This window comes from Garra rufa, chromosome 8, assembly GCF_049309525.1.
Source record: "Garra rufa chromosome 8, GarRuf1.0, whole genome shotgun sequence".
Lineage (NCBI taxonomy): Eukaryota > Metazoa > Chordata > Actinopteri > Cypriniformes > Cyprinidae > Garra > Garra rufa.
This window is the reverse complement of record NC_133368.1, coordinates 38,012,278-38,031,261: the sequence shown is the minus strand read 5'-3', so window position 1 is coordinate 38,031,261 and position 18,984 is coordinate 38,012,278. Positions and strand designations below refer to the sequence as shown.

Below are 18,984 nucleotides of genomic sequence, written 5' to 3'. Positions count from 1 at the left end.
TTCTGGAAGGGAGCTAATACTTTAAGACATTAATGAATAACACATGGATTAGGCTGAGAAGAAGCCTTTGTGTTTAATCCATTACATTTTTATTTGGGGAAAAACACTCTTTTTGGCCTTTTCTCTTAACAGTGTTTTCTTGCGATGCCTTATACCAGTTAAACTGTCTGCTCTGATTAAGTATCAAGTAAAAAATATGGTAAAGTTTAGTTATGGTCAGAGTCAGAACATCCAAAAAGCAACATACAAAACAATTTCAATTTCACAGTGGATAAATGATACCCTTCGAAAGGCATAAACCGTAAGTACTGGAAGCTGGAAGTACTGGACTGTCACTCTTCTGTTGATTAGCTCTAGTTAGCACTGTTTACATTGTGACCAAAGTTTGTCTTCCCCCTATTGTGACTATTTCATGCAACCCTAACCCATGTGACCTCTGCTTTGGACAGGCCATAGTAAGGCAGTGGGTGGCCGGATACAGTTCGTGCCCTAACTCGCTTGTGCCTGGCATCGGGCCGGGAGATGTGCAGCAGATGAAAGTGTCCCGGTGCAGCTGTGAATGCTATCATCGCAGCCATCTGCAGACAGAACGCTGCATGCTGGGGCTGGAGAGGAGACAGCAGCTCAATGCTATCACCGGGGCCATCAGCCAATGGCAGCAAACAAGAGAGGCAGCCCTGCACGCGCTCAGTGGCGGCTAATTGAGTGTGACCGCGGAGACATGAGGCATTGTACTGCACAGGTGAGCTAATACAGCCGCCCACACGGGGTAATGCGAAGACAATGCCCACACGCATGATCGCGCACACACACGACATGTACGCATGACTCAAAATAGTATATGATTTCAAATATCTCGCACTGAATCGTAGCATGAATATGAATAAATGAATGGACTATGAGTAAGGTCTGTATCGTGTAGCCTTGTTCTCTGGTTATCATTCTCTGTTTCCATGATGGAAGATCTCCATGATTCCTCTGGGCATCTTTATGTAACCTAGACTGAGAGTGGAAAGTTAATACCAACTGCACTAACAACTAATGACTGACATTTAGCCATTAACTACTGAGGGGTCAGAAATCAGCAGTGTTTCTCATACATACCGGCCTGGGAACTCATTAATCGCTACTTAAGGGGAGGAGAGAGAGATGAGGGCAGAGGCTGGTGGGAGAAAATGTTACATATTGATTCACATATGTTTCTTAATGTTTCTTTGTCATAGGTACCGCCGGTGACCGATAAGTAAGGCTTAATTAATAGTATTACCCACTTTTAAACTGAAGCTTGCTTTTCTTCCACAAGTTTTGAGACTTCGGTCTTTAATCTTTTTCAGGCCATTGAGCTTATTCTATAATATAAAGTATGGTTTTACTTGAAGAATTGTGTAGTTTTCTGGTTTACTTGTACCTTAATGCTAAGAACATTTCATTTCAATTCAGCTTTTCTGTTATGAATCTTCTGTTATAAATATTTTTAAATAAATAAAAACTATCAAGGAAATCAAGTTAGCTACACTTTCCCCAAATACTGTAGGCGTATACTGAAAATGTTTTGTTGTTCTGTCCCATTCACCCTTTTCCCAGCACACACTGACATAAGTCACTTGTGTGATTTCATTGTCTGAATAATATGTGTGCAGAGTTGTTTTTTTATTACTATTTTGTTGTCACAGTTACTTTATGTTGTTGTTTTGAGTTTGTTTCTCTATCGAAAATGATCACTAACTGAGTTGGCATAACCTTCTCGTGTTTCGCATACCAAATGTTGAGTTCTGTGTGTGGCATCTCAAGCTGTTTTAAAATAATCAAGTGAAAGTGAATTAAACAAAATCCATGCAAACCTTTATTTTTTATCCCTTTTTGTATCAGGGAGGGTGGCTGTTCTCTCAGCTTACTGGATTTGGGCTATTCTGAGCCCTGTTTACGAGCTCTGTGTCTTTTGCTCGGCATTCAGTGCTGACCTTTAATACCATGAAGAGGCACAATGAGCACCAAGCCCATCATTATTTCCTATTTTTTACACAGACGTTCCTGACCAACAATCACTGGAGCCCACAGATTGTAAACGGCACCATCCGCCACAAGTGTCCACAGAATGTGGCCTCACGGGCGATGTTTGAGATGGCTATACATAGAGCCCCTCCAAAAAAACCTCCATTCCAGTGGCTGGGTTAGCGGGAGGGGGGGATCGGAGACATGGCGGGCTCTTGGGGTTGGTCTGCTCTGTCAGATGTTAACCAGCGTAGGGTGATTGAGTTGGCGGAAGAAGTGTATTATGTGACAGCTTGCTGATGAATATTGAATAATGTGTGTAAAGCTACATTAGCGTGGGATTGTGTGGTAATGTGACAAGTGTACTGTATGTGTGCGGCACACATATACAAAAGAGGGTTCAAATATTTTGTGTGGGTGTGCGGATGTAGTTTAAAGACAAGTTGACCACATGGCCTTGTGCTTGACAGGCTAGAATTTTGGATTATTTAAGCGTTTGACAAGCAATAGTATATGCAATATGATTCCTTTTGCAGGTTACATCACCATACCTGTAGGTGTCAACAAGTTACTTTATGGGGGACTTAATGAGTCTTTATGAGTAAGTAATTGAATCATTCACTCAGCCAGTTTCTTCAGTTGACACAGATGCATTCAGGAATGAAACAATTGACTGTAATTATGAATGAATCATTGCATCATTCACTCAACCGATTTGCTTAAACACACTGAATCATTGATTCACTGAAACAAATCAAGTGACTCACTTGAGTAATTCATTTATTTATTTTTTACTCAACCATCGATTTTTACTTAATGGTTGAAAAAAAAAACAGATTTTACAAATGATTTTATGACACACTTTTTGAATCTTCTACTCAACTGATATCTTTATCTTAATAACTAATATTCATTCAGGAACTAAACAAGCAACTTTATGAGTGAATTACTGAATGTTTTACTCAACCGATTGTCTCTGAAACCAATTACTCTCTTGAGTAAATTTAATTTTTTTATCAGGAACAAAACAAACGATTTTATGAGTGACTAATTGAATCTTTTACTCAACTGATTGATTCTGAAACACTAATAAGTATTAAATTAGTATTCAAATTTACTCAACAGTTCAAAAACTCAGATTCATTCAGGAACAAAATAAATGATTTTATGAGTGAATCATTGAATCTTTTACTCAATTGATTAGTTCTAAAACAAATCAAGTAACTTTCTTGAGTAAACTTAATTATTTTTATTCAACCATTGTCTTTTACTCAACTGTTCAAAAAATTGAGAATCATTCAGGAACAAAACAAATGATTTTATGAGTGACTCATCAAATCTTATACTCAAGTGATTGGTTCTAACACACTGATTAATTCAGGAACCAAACAAGTGAGTTTATGAATGAATCACTGAATCTTTTACTCCAGTTGGTTCGGAAACAAACCAAATGACTCTTTTGAGTAAATTTTATTATTTTTACTTAACTATAAATTTTTACCCAACGGTTCGAAAACTCATATTCATTCAGGAACAAAACAAATGATTTTATGACTGATTCACTGAATCTTTTACACAACTGATTAATTCTAACACACATATTCATTCAGGAATTAAACAAGTTACTTTATGAGTGAATCATTGAATCAAAGTCAAACATTTGGTTCTGAAACAAATCAACTGATTCTCATTAATAAATTTAACTTACCCAACCATCAATTTTTACTCAATGGTTCAAAAACTCAAGATTACAAAAGATTAATTCAGGAAAAAAAACTACTGATTTTATGAGTGACTCATTGAATCTTTTACACGCCTGATTGGTGCTAACACACTGATTCATTCAGGAACTAAACAAGTGACTTCATGAGTGAATCATTGAATATTTTACTGAATATATTAGTTTTAAAACAAATCAAGTGACTCTTGAGTAAATGTAATTATTTTTATTCAACCAATGATTTTTACTCAATGGTTCAAAAACTCAGATTCATTCAAGAACAAATGATTTTATGAGTAACTCATTGAATCTTTTACTCAATAAATTGGTTCGAATACACTGATTCATTTATAAAATAAACAATTAAATTATTAGTGAATCCTTGAATCTTTTACTTAACTGCTTGGTAATTTTTAATGATTTTTACTCAACCATCGATTTTTACTCAACAGTTAAAAAACTCAGATTCATTCATGAACAAAGCAAATGATTTTACAAGTGATTTATTAAATATTTTACTCAACTGTTTGGTTCTATCACACTGATTCATTCAGGAACTAAACAAGTGACTTCTATGAGTGAATCATTGAATCTTACTCAACCTATTGGTTCTAAAACCAGTCAAGTGACTAAATTGAATGATTTTACTCAACCATCATTTTTTACTCAGTGGTTCAAAAACTCATATTCATTCAGGAAGAAAGCAAGTGACTTTATAAGTAAATCACTGAATCTTTTACTCAACCGATTTATTTTGAAAAATCAAGTGACTCTTGAGTAAATGTAATTATTTTTACTCAACCACTGATTTTTACTAAACAGTTAAAATCTCAGATTCATTCAGGAACAAAACAAATTATTTTATTAGTGATTTATACACTGATTTACTGTTTGTGTTGTTCGTGGACATGCAACAGTCTGCTCTGTTTGGAGCTCTTTTTATTGGCAGAACAAAAAACAGACAAAGTAACTGGCAATATTATGAGTAAAATGTATGTTACTTCATGTTAACTTGCTTATTGAGCTGTTATATTAAGCAATATCACACTTACACTAGGAGCGCTATTACTTTTAGTCATCAAAGCTTATTGTCTTTTACTCTGATTTGGTGTTTGGTGAGTTCTATTTAGTCCCTCATTATATTCCTCTACAACAAATGTGTTCCCAAGGTGTTAATAGTAACCATTAACAGATTTCAAGCAACCCCGCAGCGCTGCCCTAATTATGTGTTGGCGCGGGGCGTCACACTTTAGTTCTTGGTATAAAGTTATTTTTTGCATAGTAAATCTTTACAAGTTTCTGCTTACTTTGGCTACAAAGGAACATATTAAGTATAATATCAGTCTGTGGAAAAAAAAACACTGATAGATAAAAGAATGACAGCCATCAGTCAGGCTTTAATAAGGTAAACAATAAAGGGACAATCAGTGACGGGGAGATGGGCTGCTCAGTCACGTCTGTTACTGTGGTTAATGTCTGAAGTGAGTCCAGCACTTGCCAATGTCACGTCTGAATGGGTCAATCATTCATGGATGATGTGTCACTGCATAAAAAGGATATTAGAGGGGGTGTATGGAAATTCATTGAGAAAATTACATGTTAATGGACAGCCCATTGTTTTGATACAATGTCCATGCTGTAGTTTTGCTTGTTTGCGGGTGTACTGATAGGAACTAAGCCAAACAGGAGTAGTATGTTGAGTTTTTATTAATTTTTTGAATTAGTTTTTATTTTTCTATTTTCATTAGAATTTTACATTTTAGTAATTTTATATTTTTTGACATTTTGACATGTCAGAAAGAAATGTCTACAAAGTACTATGTTTGAACTGTGATAAATTTTGCAACTCTGTCTCCATAAGAGTGCTTGACTGTCAAAAAGCATCAGCTATAGATGGGGTGGAGGCACTTCACCCCGGGACCCCCTCGGGCAGGCTTGCTCCGCACACCTGTCATCATGCCCTGGCCGCCTTTGGGCATGAGAGGCGTCTGTGATGGCATCTTAGAGGAATCCTGTGAAATGCATTCCTTTATCAGTGCCATTCAACATATACAGTGAGGAAAAAAATATTTGATCCCCTGCTTATTTTGTACATTTGCCCACTGACAAAGAAATGAGCAGTCTATATTTTTAATGGAAGGTTTATTTTAACAGTGAGAGACATAATAACAACAACAAAATTCAGAAAAAGTTATAAATTGATTTGCATTTTAATGAGTGAAATAAGTATTTGATCCCTATCAATCAGCAAGATTTCTGGCTCCCAGGTTTCTTTTATACAGGTCACAAACTGAGATTTAGAGCACTCCCTTTAAGAGAGTGTTCCTAATCTCAGCTTGTTAACCGTATAAAAGACACCTGACCACAGAGGCAATCAGATTCCAAATAAATCAGATTTAGACCATCTAATGTGTGAGTTTGTGTGTTTGTTCAGGTTTTTGATGGATGAAATCATTTCATTTCCTCTCATGTTTTTTTCATGTTACAGAGGAGATTAGTTATTCTGGGATTTAGAGAAATGTGGCGCATTATACATTTTTAATTGCAGCAGCTGTTTGGCCTCTTATATTGAATATTGTGCTTGACGGGGATACTGATGAAATCAGACAAATCAAACCCACTGCAACCCTTGTTGTTATTTTTACCACAAATAGTTTTTTTTTTTTGCCACACGTACACATACCTGACCCCCACTAATGCATCAGACTCTATAAACCCACCAAAATAAATATCCCACTTAGTAAATAATGTGTCAGGTCTCTGGTTTTGAGGTCAGATATCTAACTTTGTGATAGATTAGGAATAAAAGTATTCCTGTGTTTGTCAGAAGCCATCATTTCTATTTTTGCTGTCAAGCTAATTAGGGGCACCAATCAAACAGAGACAGTTTTGATTTTCATGCTCGGTTGAGGTAATTGAATGTTTGTTCATGAGAGCTGATTGGGTTGTGCTCATGTGAATGTTGTTGTTTGGTGCATTAGTGTCGTCGTATGACACTCTGATACGGGCCAGTGACAGATGCCCTGCTTTAGCCTGATCTCCCTCGGGACGTCATCATGACAGCTCACATTTCCTCTCATCCTCAATCTCTCACTCAAATGATAAGCAGGAACTCCACTGAGCTTCTGTGACACTTATTTCAGCTTTTTGTGAAATAAGTTCATCCAAAAAATGACAAATCTTTTCAAATCAATTTTTTTTCCAAACCTGTATGACTTTTGTTTTTATTCTGCGGAACACCACATTTTTTTTAAATATATATTTTTTGTCCATCATGACTTTTATTAAAGGGGCAAAAACAGTTCAAAAATTCTTAAAAATATATTCTTTTGTGTTCCACAGAACAAAGAAAGTCATGCAGGTTTGGAACAACATGGGGGTGAGTAAATGAATCAGTGTTATTTTATTTATTAACTGTTATAAAATGTATTAATATTTTAAACTAGCTTCTATTTTTTCAGTTTTCTATTTAGCTTTTTATTATATTGTATTATAATTTATTTGGATTGCAGTTTTAGTTTTAGGAATTTTAGTACTTAAACTTATTTTAATTAAATACTACCCGTCAAAAGTTTTTTTTATAATGTTTATTTATAACATTCATTTATAATGTTTTTTTAAAGAAATAAAAACCGAGCCTGCATTTATTTGCTCAAAATTACAGGAAAAACTGTAAAAATTAGAAATATTTTTACTATTTAAAATAACTGTGTTCTATTTTAATATATTTTAAAATGTAATTTACTTATATGATTAAAGCTACATTTTCAGCAACATTACTCCAGTATTCAATGCTTTTGTAACATTATACCATTCCAAAAGTTTGGAGTCAGTATATTTTTTTCTTTTTTGGGATAAAAAAATATATAGAAGTTAATACTTTTATTTAGCAAGGATGCTTTAAAGTGACGATAAAGGCATATATCAGATAAACGCTGTTCTTCTGAACTTTCTATTCATCAACGAAACCTGAAAACATTCTACTCAGCTGTTTTAACATAATAATAATAATAAAAATAAATGTTTTTTGAGCAGCAAATCAGATTATTAGAATGATTTCTTAAGGATCATATGACTGGAGTAATGATGCTAAAAATTCAGCTTTGAAATCACATTAATAAATTGTATTTTAAAATATATTCAAATAGAATATTTTAAATAAGAAAAATTAATACTTTTATTTAGCAAGGATGCATTAAATTGATTAATAGTGATGATAAAGGCATTTATAAAGTTACAAAAAAATAAATTTCAGATAAATGCTGTTCTTCTGAACTTTCTATTCATCAAAGAAACCTGAATAAAAAATTTACTCAGCTGTTTTTTAACATCATAATAATAAATGATTTTTGAAGGATCATGTGACTGGAGTAAGTAATGGTGCTAAATATTCAGCTTTGAAATCACAGAAATAAATTACATTTTAATATATATTCAAATAGGAGAAAGTTATTTTAAATAGTAAAAATTTTTCAGAAATGTACTGTTTTTGCTGTACTTTGGATCAAATAAATGCAGGCTTGGTGAGCAGAAGAGACTCTTTAAAATCTTACTGTCCAAAACCTTTGACTGGTAGTGTATATTATAAAATATATGTGACCCTGGACCACAAAACCAGTCTTAAGTCGCTGGGGTATATTTGTAGCAATAGCCAAAAATACATTGTATGGGTCAAAATTATTGATTTTTCTTTTATGTCAAAAATCATTAGGAAATTAAGTAAAGATCATGTTACATTAAGATTTTTTGTAAAATTCCTACTGTAAACCTATCAAAATGTAATTTTTGATTAGTAATATGCATTGTTAAGAGCTTAATTTGGACAACTTTAAAGGTGATTTTCTCAGTATTTTGATTTTTTTGCACCCTTAGATTCCAGATTTTCAAATAGATGTATCTCGGCCAAATATTGCCCTATCCTAACAAACCATATATCAATAGAAAGCTTATTTATTGAGCTTTCATATGATGTATATATCTCAGTTTTGTAAAATTTAACCTTATGACTGGTTTTGTGGTCCAGGGTCACATATTTGTACAGTGTATATGTTTGTTGTTTTATTTTAGCTTTTTAATTTTTTAGTAGTTTTAGTTGTAGCTTTAGTAAGCAAATCACTAGGCAGAACAATCTTGTAAGTGAACAGCATGCTATTAACTTTGAACCAAAAAATTGGTTGTTTATTATAGTTATGGCTTTAATATATAAATCTAAATTTAAAAAACAATGCAAAATTATATGTTAGTTTATATAGCGTATTATAAATGTGTCAGAAAATCTGTTTTAGAGACAAAATGTGAGAGAAAAGCCAAATGGTTTGAGAGGAAAGAGCCACTCGTATGAAAGCGCGCTCTGGGTATTAGCGTGTTTATCAGTGTGTGTATTAATGTGCGGGAGTGAGATTAGGGGGGTGGGTAGCGAGCGTGCCAACGGGAGACCACAGGTGTGTGTTTGCGCTTCACCCCGCTGAATTCTGGGTAATAACAGGCATCGGTGCACCTGCGTCCTGTGCCGCCCCCTCTCTCTCACCTCTAATGGCCCCTAATCACGGTGCCATCAGGCCCTAATACCCCAGCAGCAGTGCCCTGGCAGCTGCCCCCTCTCCCTTGGCAGAGAGCTGTCAATCTCAGTTCATCTGTTCTCTGTCCATCACCCTAACCGCTCAGTTCCCATCTAAGACACACAACATCAAAAGTCCATAAATCTCCAGAGCCCAAGCGAGACTAGATGCGTATTTGATGTCATGCAATCCCGTAGTGTTGCAAACCATTGTTTTCCAGGATGTTTTTGTCACTTAATCAGGAAATACGAGTCCCTGGCACAATTTAAAAAGCATTAACGAAGGCTGATACAACAAACAGAATCAAAGTATTTGTCAAAAAGGCCACACACAGACCTGCTCGCAGACACATTGATGTAAACACAAAGCAACACAGGGAAACCGCATACAGCCACGACCTCACAGCTCTCCGTCACATGGAGTGCGACATCTAAACCTTTCCCACAGAAACAATGATGCCTTTTATTGTGTCCGCTTAAAACCCTTGGCCACATGGGCCTCTTGAGTTTCCTCACACGCACTTCTTCTGTGGTTTGATAATTACAAACAGACAGCACAGTGTTAGAAAGTTTAGATGCTGCTTTGCTGGGCCAATATTTATTCTGGGGTGCGTGCTTCGCTCATGCCCGAGTGATGCCCACTTACCCAGGGGCCCTGACCTGATTATCATATTCACCTGTCAAACTGAAAAAGCTGCTGCGACCCCTCCAAACACTGTAGATTAGAATTAATAGACATTTCATTGCTCATCTAAGTGGCTTCATCAGTTCTAGGATGTTGCAGTGATCGTTTAAAGATACAGTTCACCCAAAAATAAAAATTCTGTCATTAATTACTCACCCTCATGTCTTACCAAACTTGTAAGATCTTCATTCATCTTCGGAAGACAAATTAAGATGTTTTTGATGAAATCCGAGAGCTGTCTGACCCTGCATAGATAGCAACACAACTACTACATTTAGGACCCAGAAGGAGATCGTTAAAATAGTTTATGTGACATCAGTGGTGCAACTGTAATTTTATGAAGCTGCGAGAATACTTTCTGTGTGCAAAGAAAACAAAAAAAGACAACTTTATTCAGCAATTTCTTCTTAGACACTGGTTCAGGAGCTCAGAAGCAGAAGAAAATACACAATTTACATAGAACAGTCTTTTGTAGACATGTCTGAAGAGCATGACTTGCAATTTTTCCCCCAGCCTTACTTATTCAAACTGGAATATACATACAATGAACTAAGAAAGATGGACGTTGTACGTCTGAATGCCAGCTCCAGCATCGCATACTTCATGAAACTATCGTAAACGAATAAAGTAAATTTTTTTGTTTTCTTTGCGCACAAACAGTATTCTCATAGCTTTATAAAATTAAGGTTGAACCACTGATGTCACATGGACTATTTTAATGATGTCCTTACTACCTTTCTGGGCCTTGAACATGTCAGTTGCGTTGCTGTCTATTTAGGGTCAGAAAGCTTGCAGATTTCATTTAAAAATATCTTAATTTGTGTTACGGGTTTTGAACAACATGAGGGTGAGTTATTGATGAGTTTTAATTTTGGGTAAACTATTTCTTACGTTTTTTTTTTTTTTTTTTTAAGATTATACCTTAATAATTACTGCAGGGGAAAAAAGCTTGTTTTCTGTGATCTGAATTTATGTTATGTCATTTTGCAGACATTATTTAAAGAACAAAAAGTAAAATAACTCCATAGAATAATTAAAAGCATGCATACAGTTGTGCTCATAAATTTACATACCCCTTGCAGAATATGCTAAATGTTAATCATTTTAACAAAATCATGAAAAATCATGAAGGGATCATGAAAACTGTGTTATTTTTTATTTAGTAACATCCTGAATACTACAAATACTGAATACTGAAACTATTTAACATAACAGATGTTTATGTATACTCCACAAGACAAAATAATAACTGAATTTATATAAATGACCCCGTTCTAAATCTTTTTATCTTAATACTGTGTGTTGTTTCCTGGATGATCCACGACTGTTTTTATGTTTAGTGATAGTTGTTCATGAGTCCCTTGTTTATCCTGAGCAGTTCATCGGCCTGCTATTCTTCAGAAAAATCATCCAGCTCCTGAACATTATTTGTTTTTTCCAGCATCTTCTGCGTATTTCAACACTTTCCAAAAGTGACGGTATGATTTTCACATTGAGAACAATTAAGGAGCTCATACATAACTATTACAAAGGGTGAAACTGGTGCTGATGCATTTACTGATGCTTAAGAAGGCAACACAATGCATTAAGAGGGTGTAAACTTTTGAACAGGATGATGTGGAAATTTATCTTATTTTATTTACAGATTTTTTTTCCATTTTGTATTGCACTTTAGAAGCTACATAAATATTACATGTCTCCCAGAAGACAATATAAATCCAGTTTTCCTTGATCATCCGATTCAAAAAGTTTACACCCTCCAGCTTAATGCATTGTGTTGCTTTCTTGAGCATCAGTGAATGTTTTTATCTTTTGTAATAATGATGTATGAGTCCCTCAGTTATTCTCAGTGTGAAAAGATGGATCTCAAAATCATACATTCACTTTTGGAAAGGGTTCAAATATGCAGATGCTGCTGGAAAACCAAATAATGTGCAGGAGCTGGAGGATTTTTCTGAAGAACAGCAGGCAGATGAACTGCTCAGGACAAACAAACATAAAAACAGTCATCCAACTGATCGTTATTATTTTGTCTTGTGGACTATATATATATATATATATATATATATATATATATATATATACATCTGTTATGTGAAATAGCTTATTCAGGACAGTATTAAATAAAAAATAAAATGCAATTTTTATGATCCCTCTCATTTTGTAATAATTATTAACATTTTGCATATTCTGCAAGGGGTGTGTAAATTTATAAAAACAACTGTATGTACAAAAACCCATTATATATAAATTTAAATATGTAATAATATATTTATCATAATCATAATACATTTCATTCCAGTTAAAAATGCTTATATATATATATATATATATATATATATATATATATATATATATATATATATGTACATAACTAGAATTTTTACATACCAGAAGAACAAATAAGGCAGTGTTTGCTGTAGTGGTTTCAACTATTTGTTCACTTTTCTCTAATATGGGTAGCATTCTTTCCACTGGGGGATATAGGTAAGAGAACACCAGTGTTCAAGCAAATGATCTCAAAGAGCAGGTGCTTGGATTAGTTTTTGTGTTTTTTTTTCTTCTGAAGACTTATATGACAGCTCTCCAAGGTTGCACTTACATTCTTATCATTTGGCATTGAATGATATCCGTACAGTTATGGAACCCTGTCCTATTGATATGTGATAAAGGGCACACATAGACGGTCATTAAAATATTTAATACAGATTTTGGTTGACATCAGAGAGGAAGAGACAGAGAATGAATGAGCAGAGAAAGACAGAGAGAGAGCGATCCAGGTCGCCAAAGCTATCAGCTGGGACTAAAACTCATCAGCCAGAAAACAAACTGGGCCACACATCCCTCTCTGGGTGGTCTGGCTCCACTGCACTCATAGAATGAGCGCTGACTCTCTTCCAGCGGATGCAACTGCAAATCCTGCCAGGGACCACGGGTTTATAGCTACACCCCTCCAGCTCCCGATGCTCTCGCTGCGACCGAAAAATCCTCTGGCTAATGACATACAGGCCCGGACCTGGAGGGGGAGAAAGGGTTAAAGCAAGCCAATTGAGCGAATAATAAGTTCAATTTAGGAGATTGGAGGGCTGGTGTGGAATGAAAACCAGAGGACACCACTGCAAGCTGTTCTAGAGAGAAGGGAACCATGGAAAGGAGGGAAGCCTGGCAGTTGGCCAGAAAGAGAGGACTCTGCGGTGGCTTTAGTACCGAGGGCTACGTGCGGTCAAGGGACTGATGGGGTGTCACATAATTAACGCAATTCTTATCTTTGCACACAATAATAAATGATAACGAAAATTGTCACATACGCCGAGGCAATTCAGCAGAGTTAACGCCAGTGGAAGTTTATCACTTGTATGCAAATGTGCATTTCATAACCCACAATAAGCCCAAGAGAGCGCACAATGGAATGAATGCAAAGAAGCCTGCAGCAATCAGGTTGTAAAATGCAATAAGGCGTGGAATTATTGATGCAGGAAACTTTTCCTCAGTGTACTTCTTGTTTATTGTGTTGAAATGAAAGTCAGGTTTGTTTTCAGTTGGGACAAAATGGATATTTTGAATAATGCCCGATTCGAAGGAATTTACGCATTCGACTCTGATTTATAGAGGCACTTCAGATTCAGATAGACGCTGAAGCAATATGCTAGACGTTTTTTCACCGCTCACTAGATTGCAGTATCAAGTGATTTATTTATTCAAATTCTCCTAAACGGATAAGCATGAAATCCTACATTGTCATTTCCAGTAACATTTTTCCTATTATGGTTTGTTTGATTACTTTAATGTACAAGTGAAACTGTATTTTGTTTCTTTCCACTCATTTGTCTCCGCTTCTAATCCCTCTGCTCAATACAACATAGCATTGCGCATTAGTCACCACTTTCTTTTAACTTCTGTGACCGTAATGTGGACTACGGATAAAGCAATTTGACTTGCAGACCACCCAGTTTAGTCAACAGTCTGCAGGTAGAACAAACCCACATGCAGTCGTTCCATTTCCTTGAATGCACTTTATTTAAACAACAGCATTTGAAAAAAAAAACTAAATCAAAAAAACAAAACATCGTCATACAAACAAAGAAGCCAAATAATGCACATAAGTTAATTATCACTTAGTGATAATGACAATGCATTCGATTGACAAGGAAAGTACCAATTCAGGAGTGGCGATCCTGATTCACATTGTAGGCGTTTATGAGTACAAAATGATGAAAACTGATGAAAATTATGAGATCGGCTAATTTTGTCATCTCCGAAGCAAAGAACTGGAGCATTGTGCTTAGTTCAGAGGCACTGTATGATAAACCAAAGACAAGCAAAGAACATCTTTCCTCAGAAATTTACGGGGTATCGAAATGATCCTTTTTTTTGTACGGGACATTCTTGTGTACCTGTAAATTTCAGGAGAGTGAAGTTCAGATCGTCCCAATCGAATTGTCTAAATATCAGAAAGTGACCTTGGAGGCCTTCAGCTTTTCCATTTAAATTGTTAGAAGTCAACCTAATGTTCTAGTGGCTTTGCAGACGACCAGACACTAAACTAAAAGTCAAACCAAGCCTTTGTCTTAACCGCAACACTTCTCAGACATGCCTCTCCAGGTGTCTGCTGCCTCTCAAGGAACTAGCCTCTCCACAAGGAGACATGATCACCTCCACTTAACCTCGACACCACAGCATGGGAGACGACGATTACTTTCCCGCCTGGTGAATGAGAAAATGAGGGAACAGAGGAGGATAGCACAGAGAGCTGAAAATGAAAGACATGGATAATTGGGCAGTGACCTTGACCTAGTGCTCATCAGGGACTCTTGGAATCTTCTTTGTTTCTCCTCTCGCCACTAACTCCGACAAAGATGGAGAGGAGGAGGTGATGAAGGAGAAGAAGTGCGTGGTTGTTCGCTCCCGCTGAGTGGTAAGCCACCCCCACAGTAGGTTAAACACCAGTCTAGCACACACAGACACATGCGTGCACATGCTTTCATCATTTATGAGGGTAATTTGGGAGGTGTACGGGGACGGACTCATCAGAAGTGCTTGTCTCCAGCTGATCTAGACTCGGCAGGGTGGCGGGATTTGGAGAAGATGCTCAGAGTGTAACGAAAGGGGCGGTGCGGGCCTCCAAAAGTGACAGATGATTGACAGACTTAAGTAAGGTGTAGATCAAGCAGGCAATCACTACCGTGTTATTAAAGACCTTTTGCGAAACCTGCAGGTATCCAAGATTTCACAGTGTGGACTGAGTATCTTGTCATTTAGTAGCTCTTTCCAACGTATGATAAGCAACGTTTAACATTTGTTCATTTAAAATACAAAGAAAATGTTTTTGACCATTTAGACGGAAAGATGATACACAAATGTAACTAACCTTAAAGGTTTTTAATGACAAGTAGAGTGTTCACAGATTTTTAAGGTTGTTGACAGTAATTTAAGATTTTTAGGGGACGAGTCTGTGTAATCGCCTATGATTGACCATAAAGTTCAGATTTGGGTAAATGCAGACCAGGGAACAATCAAGCAAGCAGCAAGAGTGAAATTGAAATGAGGCAATGATGCAGATGGGTGAATTGGACAGAAAATGGTTAGAAGAATTCAATCTCTCTGGAGAGGCCAGCAGCAGACAAGCACATCATAGTCTACACTCTTAAAAATAAAGGTTCTTTATTGGCATCCATGGTTCTGTGAAGAACCTTGAACATCCATGGAACCTTTCAAATGCAGAAAAGGTTCTTTATAAAGGTTCTTTACAACTGTTCACTGAGAGGTTCTTTAAGGAACCAAAAATGGTTCTTCTATGGCAAAAACACTCTTCTGGAACCTTTATTTATAAGAGTGTAAGGCTGTCTAGGTGTCAAGAGTTACTAGGTATGTAAGTATCTTATTAGAGAGCTCTAGTCATTGATGCCTTAGTCTGGTCTTTACTTGACTATTTGTGAGAAATGCAGCATGGCCAAAGTGTCATAACCAGGTACAAATGATCAATGTACTAGAGAATGATATCCTTGTGATTGGAATGCCGTCTATATCTTCTGTGTGTATCCCATTTTTTTAACTAACGTTCTGCTGGAATGCATTAGTCATAGGCGTGTGCCGGTGTGGACGCTGTGCCTATGTGAAAGAGTCAGGATGCTCAAAGTAATCGCAAGAACCACGTCAGCGTTTTGCACATTAAAGATTCTAAATAAAACATTTCCATTTGTAATAGACAAAACATGGACATAGACCACAATTATCACTCGTTTGAAACAAAAATAGTTTAAGGGTTAGCATAAGGTTAACAACAATATTTTGTCTATTATCTGTGAAAGAGCAAGTAGCAGCTGATTCTCGAAAACAAATCAGAACCCTGGATCCAAGTGTTGCCACGGTGGCCATGTTGCCTCAAGTTACGCTGATCAAAGTTTCAATCAGAATGCAGAGTTCATGCTTGCTGAGTTCTGATTGGCTCAAAAGAAGGATTGTCATCGTATGCACGAAAAAGATCATATAAATTCCAATGATTCCTCTTATTTCTATTGTTTTAATATTCAACATCTCATCTGCCAAGTGCTGTTCTCTTTGGAAAAGTACATAATGCTGATAGAATTGGCAGTACATATCACATGATTCAATCAGTAACTTCAGTAACTGCTTCCAAATCGTTCTTTTCTGTTTTGGCAGTGTTTCTTTCTTTCACAACGTCTCTCCTTACCAAAACATCTGCTGCAAGCCAAAAGCTGATATTAGACCATGAAAATAGAACTAAAAATAACAGCAAGAACAACCATAATAACAATAATAACAATAACAACAATAATAATTGAGGGTGAAGATAGCAATAAATAGTGCTGTGGAGTTGGGTGTGGGTAAGTGTGGTCAAATCAGGACGTTGTGGGCATCAGTCAGTAAAAGAGAAAGCTGTGGGAGGTGACGGAAGCGAGAAGGACTACCGCACTTCCACACAGTTGCTGGAAATGCTTCGCTCTTCTCCACTAGGCCAGAGGCAGATGCAGTTAGACTGCACCCTTACCAGTGTCCTTCTGTCCATAGAAGTCAGTCTTTTAAGTGTTGAGAGAGCAAGACTGAAATGAAACCTACAGTCTAAACATATCTGTATAAAGCAAACCTTCAACCCCTGGACAGGAGTGACGGATTGGAATGTTGTGCACAGTCTGTATTGGGTGTGCATGGGTGGTGGGGGGAAAAGGAGTGATTTCTTGAACCGTGTGGGACTGCTTGGAATGACGCTTGTGGCTGGTTGTGGGAAGGATGGCGTGGTCTTCAAAAGCGCCACTGGGCTAACTGTGGACCTTTCAGCACACCACATGTGTTTATAGTAGGGTTCCTGGGCTGGGCTGATGTGTACACCCAAGATCTCATCTATACCTCCAACCCAACCGACCGCTTTAGCAGTCAAGCACGGCCCTCAGTTGGCGACCGCCAGAATGCCCCATCACGGAGGGGAAGATGAGGACAGCCACAGCCGCCCACTAGACTCCCTGATCGGACAGGAGTGAAGTTGCCGGTGTCCTACAGGAGATCGATGGCTCATCTAAAGCACTGTCCCTGCCAGTTTAACCCTGTAGAGATAAAAAGGGGGGCATGGATAGTGGTATTTTGCGAGAGACCCACTGCTCTCAGATCAGAAATGACATTCTTAGCATGCAAGTTTGACTGCTTGTGACATCTTGGGGTTGAGGCAGCTATCTTGCCTTAATTCGATGATTTACATCTAGAAAACGAATGCTTCCCAGACAACCAGATTCCTTCCTTGTAGTACGCAGTAGAGATTGCTTCCGCACCATGCCATCCCTGTAAGTAACTTGTGAGGTATGAGGCCAGGAGTAGATCACAACTCATTTTTCTACACCAAAACTTTACATGTCACCTTAATCAAAAAGCAGATCTTATCTGGTTTGGTTTGCCATTTACAGGTCCTCAGAGGACACTGTGTCCTTGTCAGTAAGTTTCTCCTCTCTCCACTACAGAATAGTTGTAAGTGCTCACTCCTTGCCTTTCCCCACCTACAGTAAAGTCTTTGTTGAGACTGTTTTATCTCTGATATTCTGCTTGATCTCGGGGACTTGGGGATGAACCACACGGGGGCAGGGAGCTGGGTCTGGCTGATCCCAGAGGCAGGCCTTTGTCTTTATTCTCATCCTGGCCTGAAGAAACAGCTGGAGCCGAGACAGAGTTGGCCGCTCCGGCTGGTGCGCTTTCATGCCCGCTGTAAATCTCCTCGTGGCCATCTTCACTGGATTCCGCATCCTCTGAACTAGAGAGCAGCTCCTCGTCACGATATTCGGCTACGTCTACACCGCCGCCCTCAGATCCGAGCTCCTTCAGCCGGCCGTGATGCTTCACATGATAACGCTGGTTCTGGAAAAACTTTACAATGGTGTGTTTGGGCAGATCTAATTGGGCTGAAAGGGTGTGGATTGCTTCCTGGTCAGGGTAGAGGCCAACATCTTGGATAAAGCTCTGTAGGATGCCTAGAGCCTCCAGAGAGATCTTGGTGCGGGAGCGAGGTTTTTTTGTGACGCTGCTAACCCCACCGCTGTTGACCGAACCTGCGTTAGCCTGAGGGTTCTCTTCGACTCCAGAACTGGGAACAGGTTCTTCTCTAATAGGAGAGTGGTCCTTCAGTGGCTGCATGGGCTGTCTGTGCAGTGCCTGGAGAGAAAGTTGAAGAGTTATTAGTTGGGCCAGAGTGGTCTCTTACCTAAACTTCTAAACAAGCGTCAGCAGTATGGAATAATTGGAAAAACGACTTTAAAGTTCAAAGTGTCCTTTCAATGAATGTCTTTTAGAGTTAATGTCCTCTGTGCACTTGAGTATGCGATCAACTCTGGTAAAAATCCAACCAGACTGCTCCAGGCTATGATTGTTTAACTATGTATATTGTACACATAATTCCACAAGATTAAAACTCTTGTCATTGCTTCATGTTTTGAGACCATCAAGGCGACTAACAGCATCTTGAGCTGACACATCAACCGCATGAAATTCAACAGAGGAAGACGCTGAACAAATACACACCAAAACCAAAAT

The 18,984-nt window shown here is 37.5% G+C and overlaps 1 protein-coding gene across 1 annotated transcript in view; it reads right to left on the bottom strand.

The window, feature by feature from the left end:
• Positions 1-16,138: 16,138 nt before the first annotated feature.
• Positions 16,139-18,984, bottom strand: part of satb2 (SATB homeobox 2) — a 47,040-nt gene continuing 44,194 nt past the window's right edge. The window contains exon 13 of the mRNA XM_073845843.1: positions 16,139-18,606. Coding sequence (XP_073701944.1) covers positions 17,986-18,606 — 621 coding nt within the window. The 3' untranslated portion in view covers positions 16,139-17,985. The remainder of the gene's footprint in view (positions 18,607-18,984) is intronic.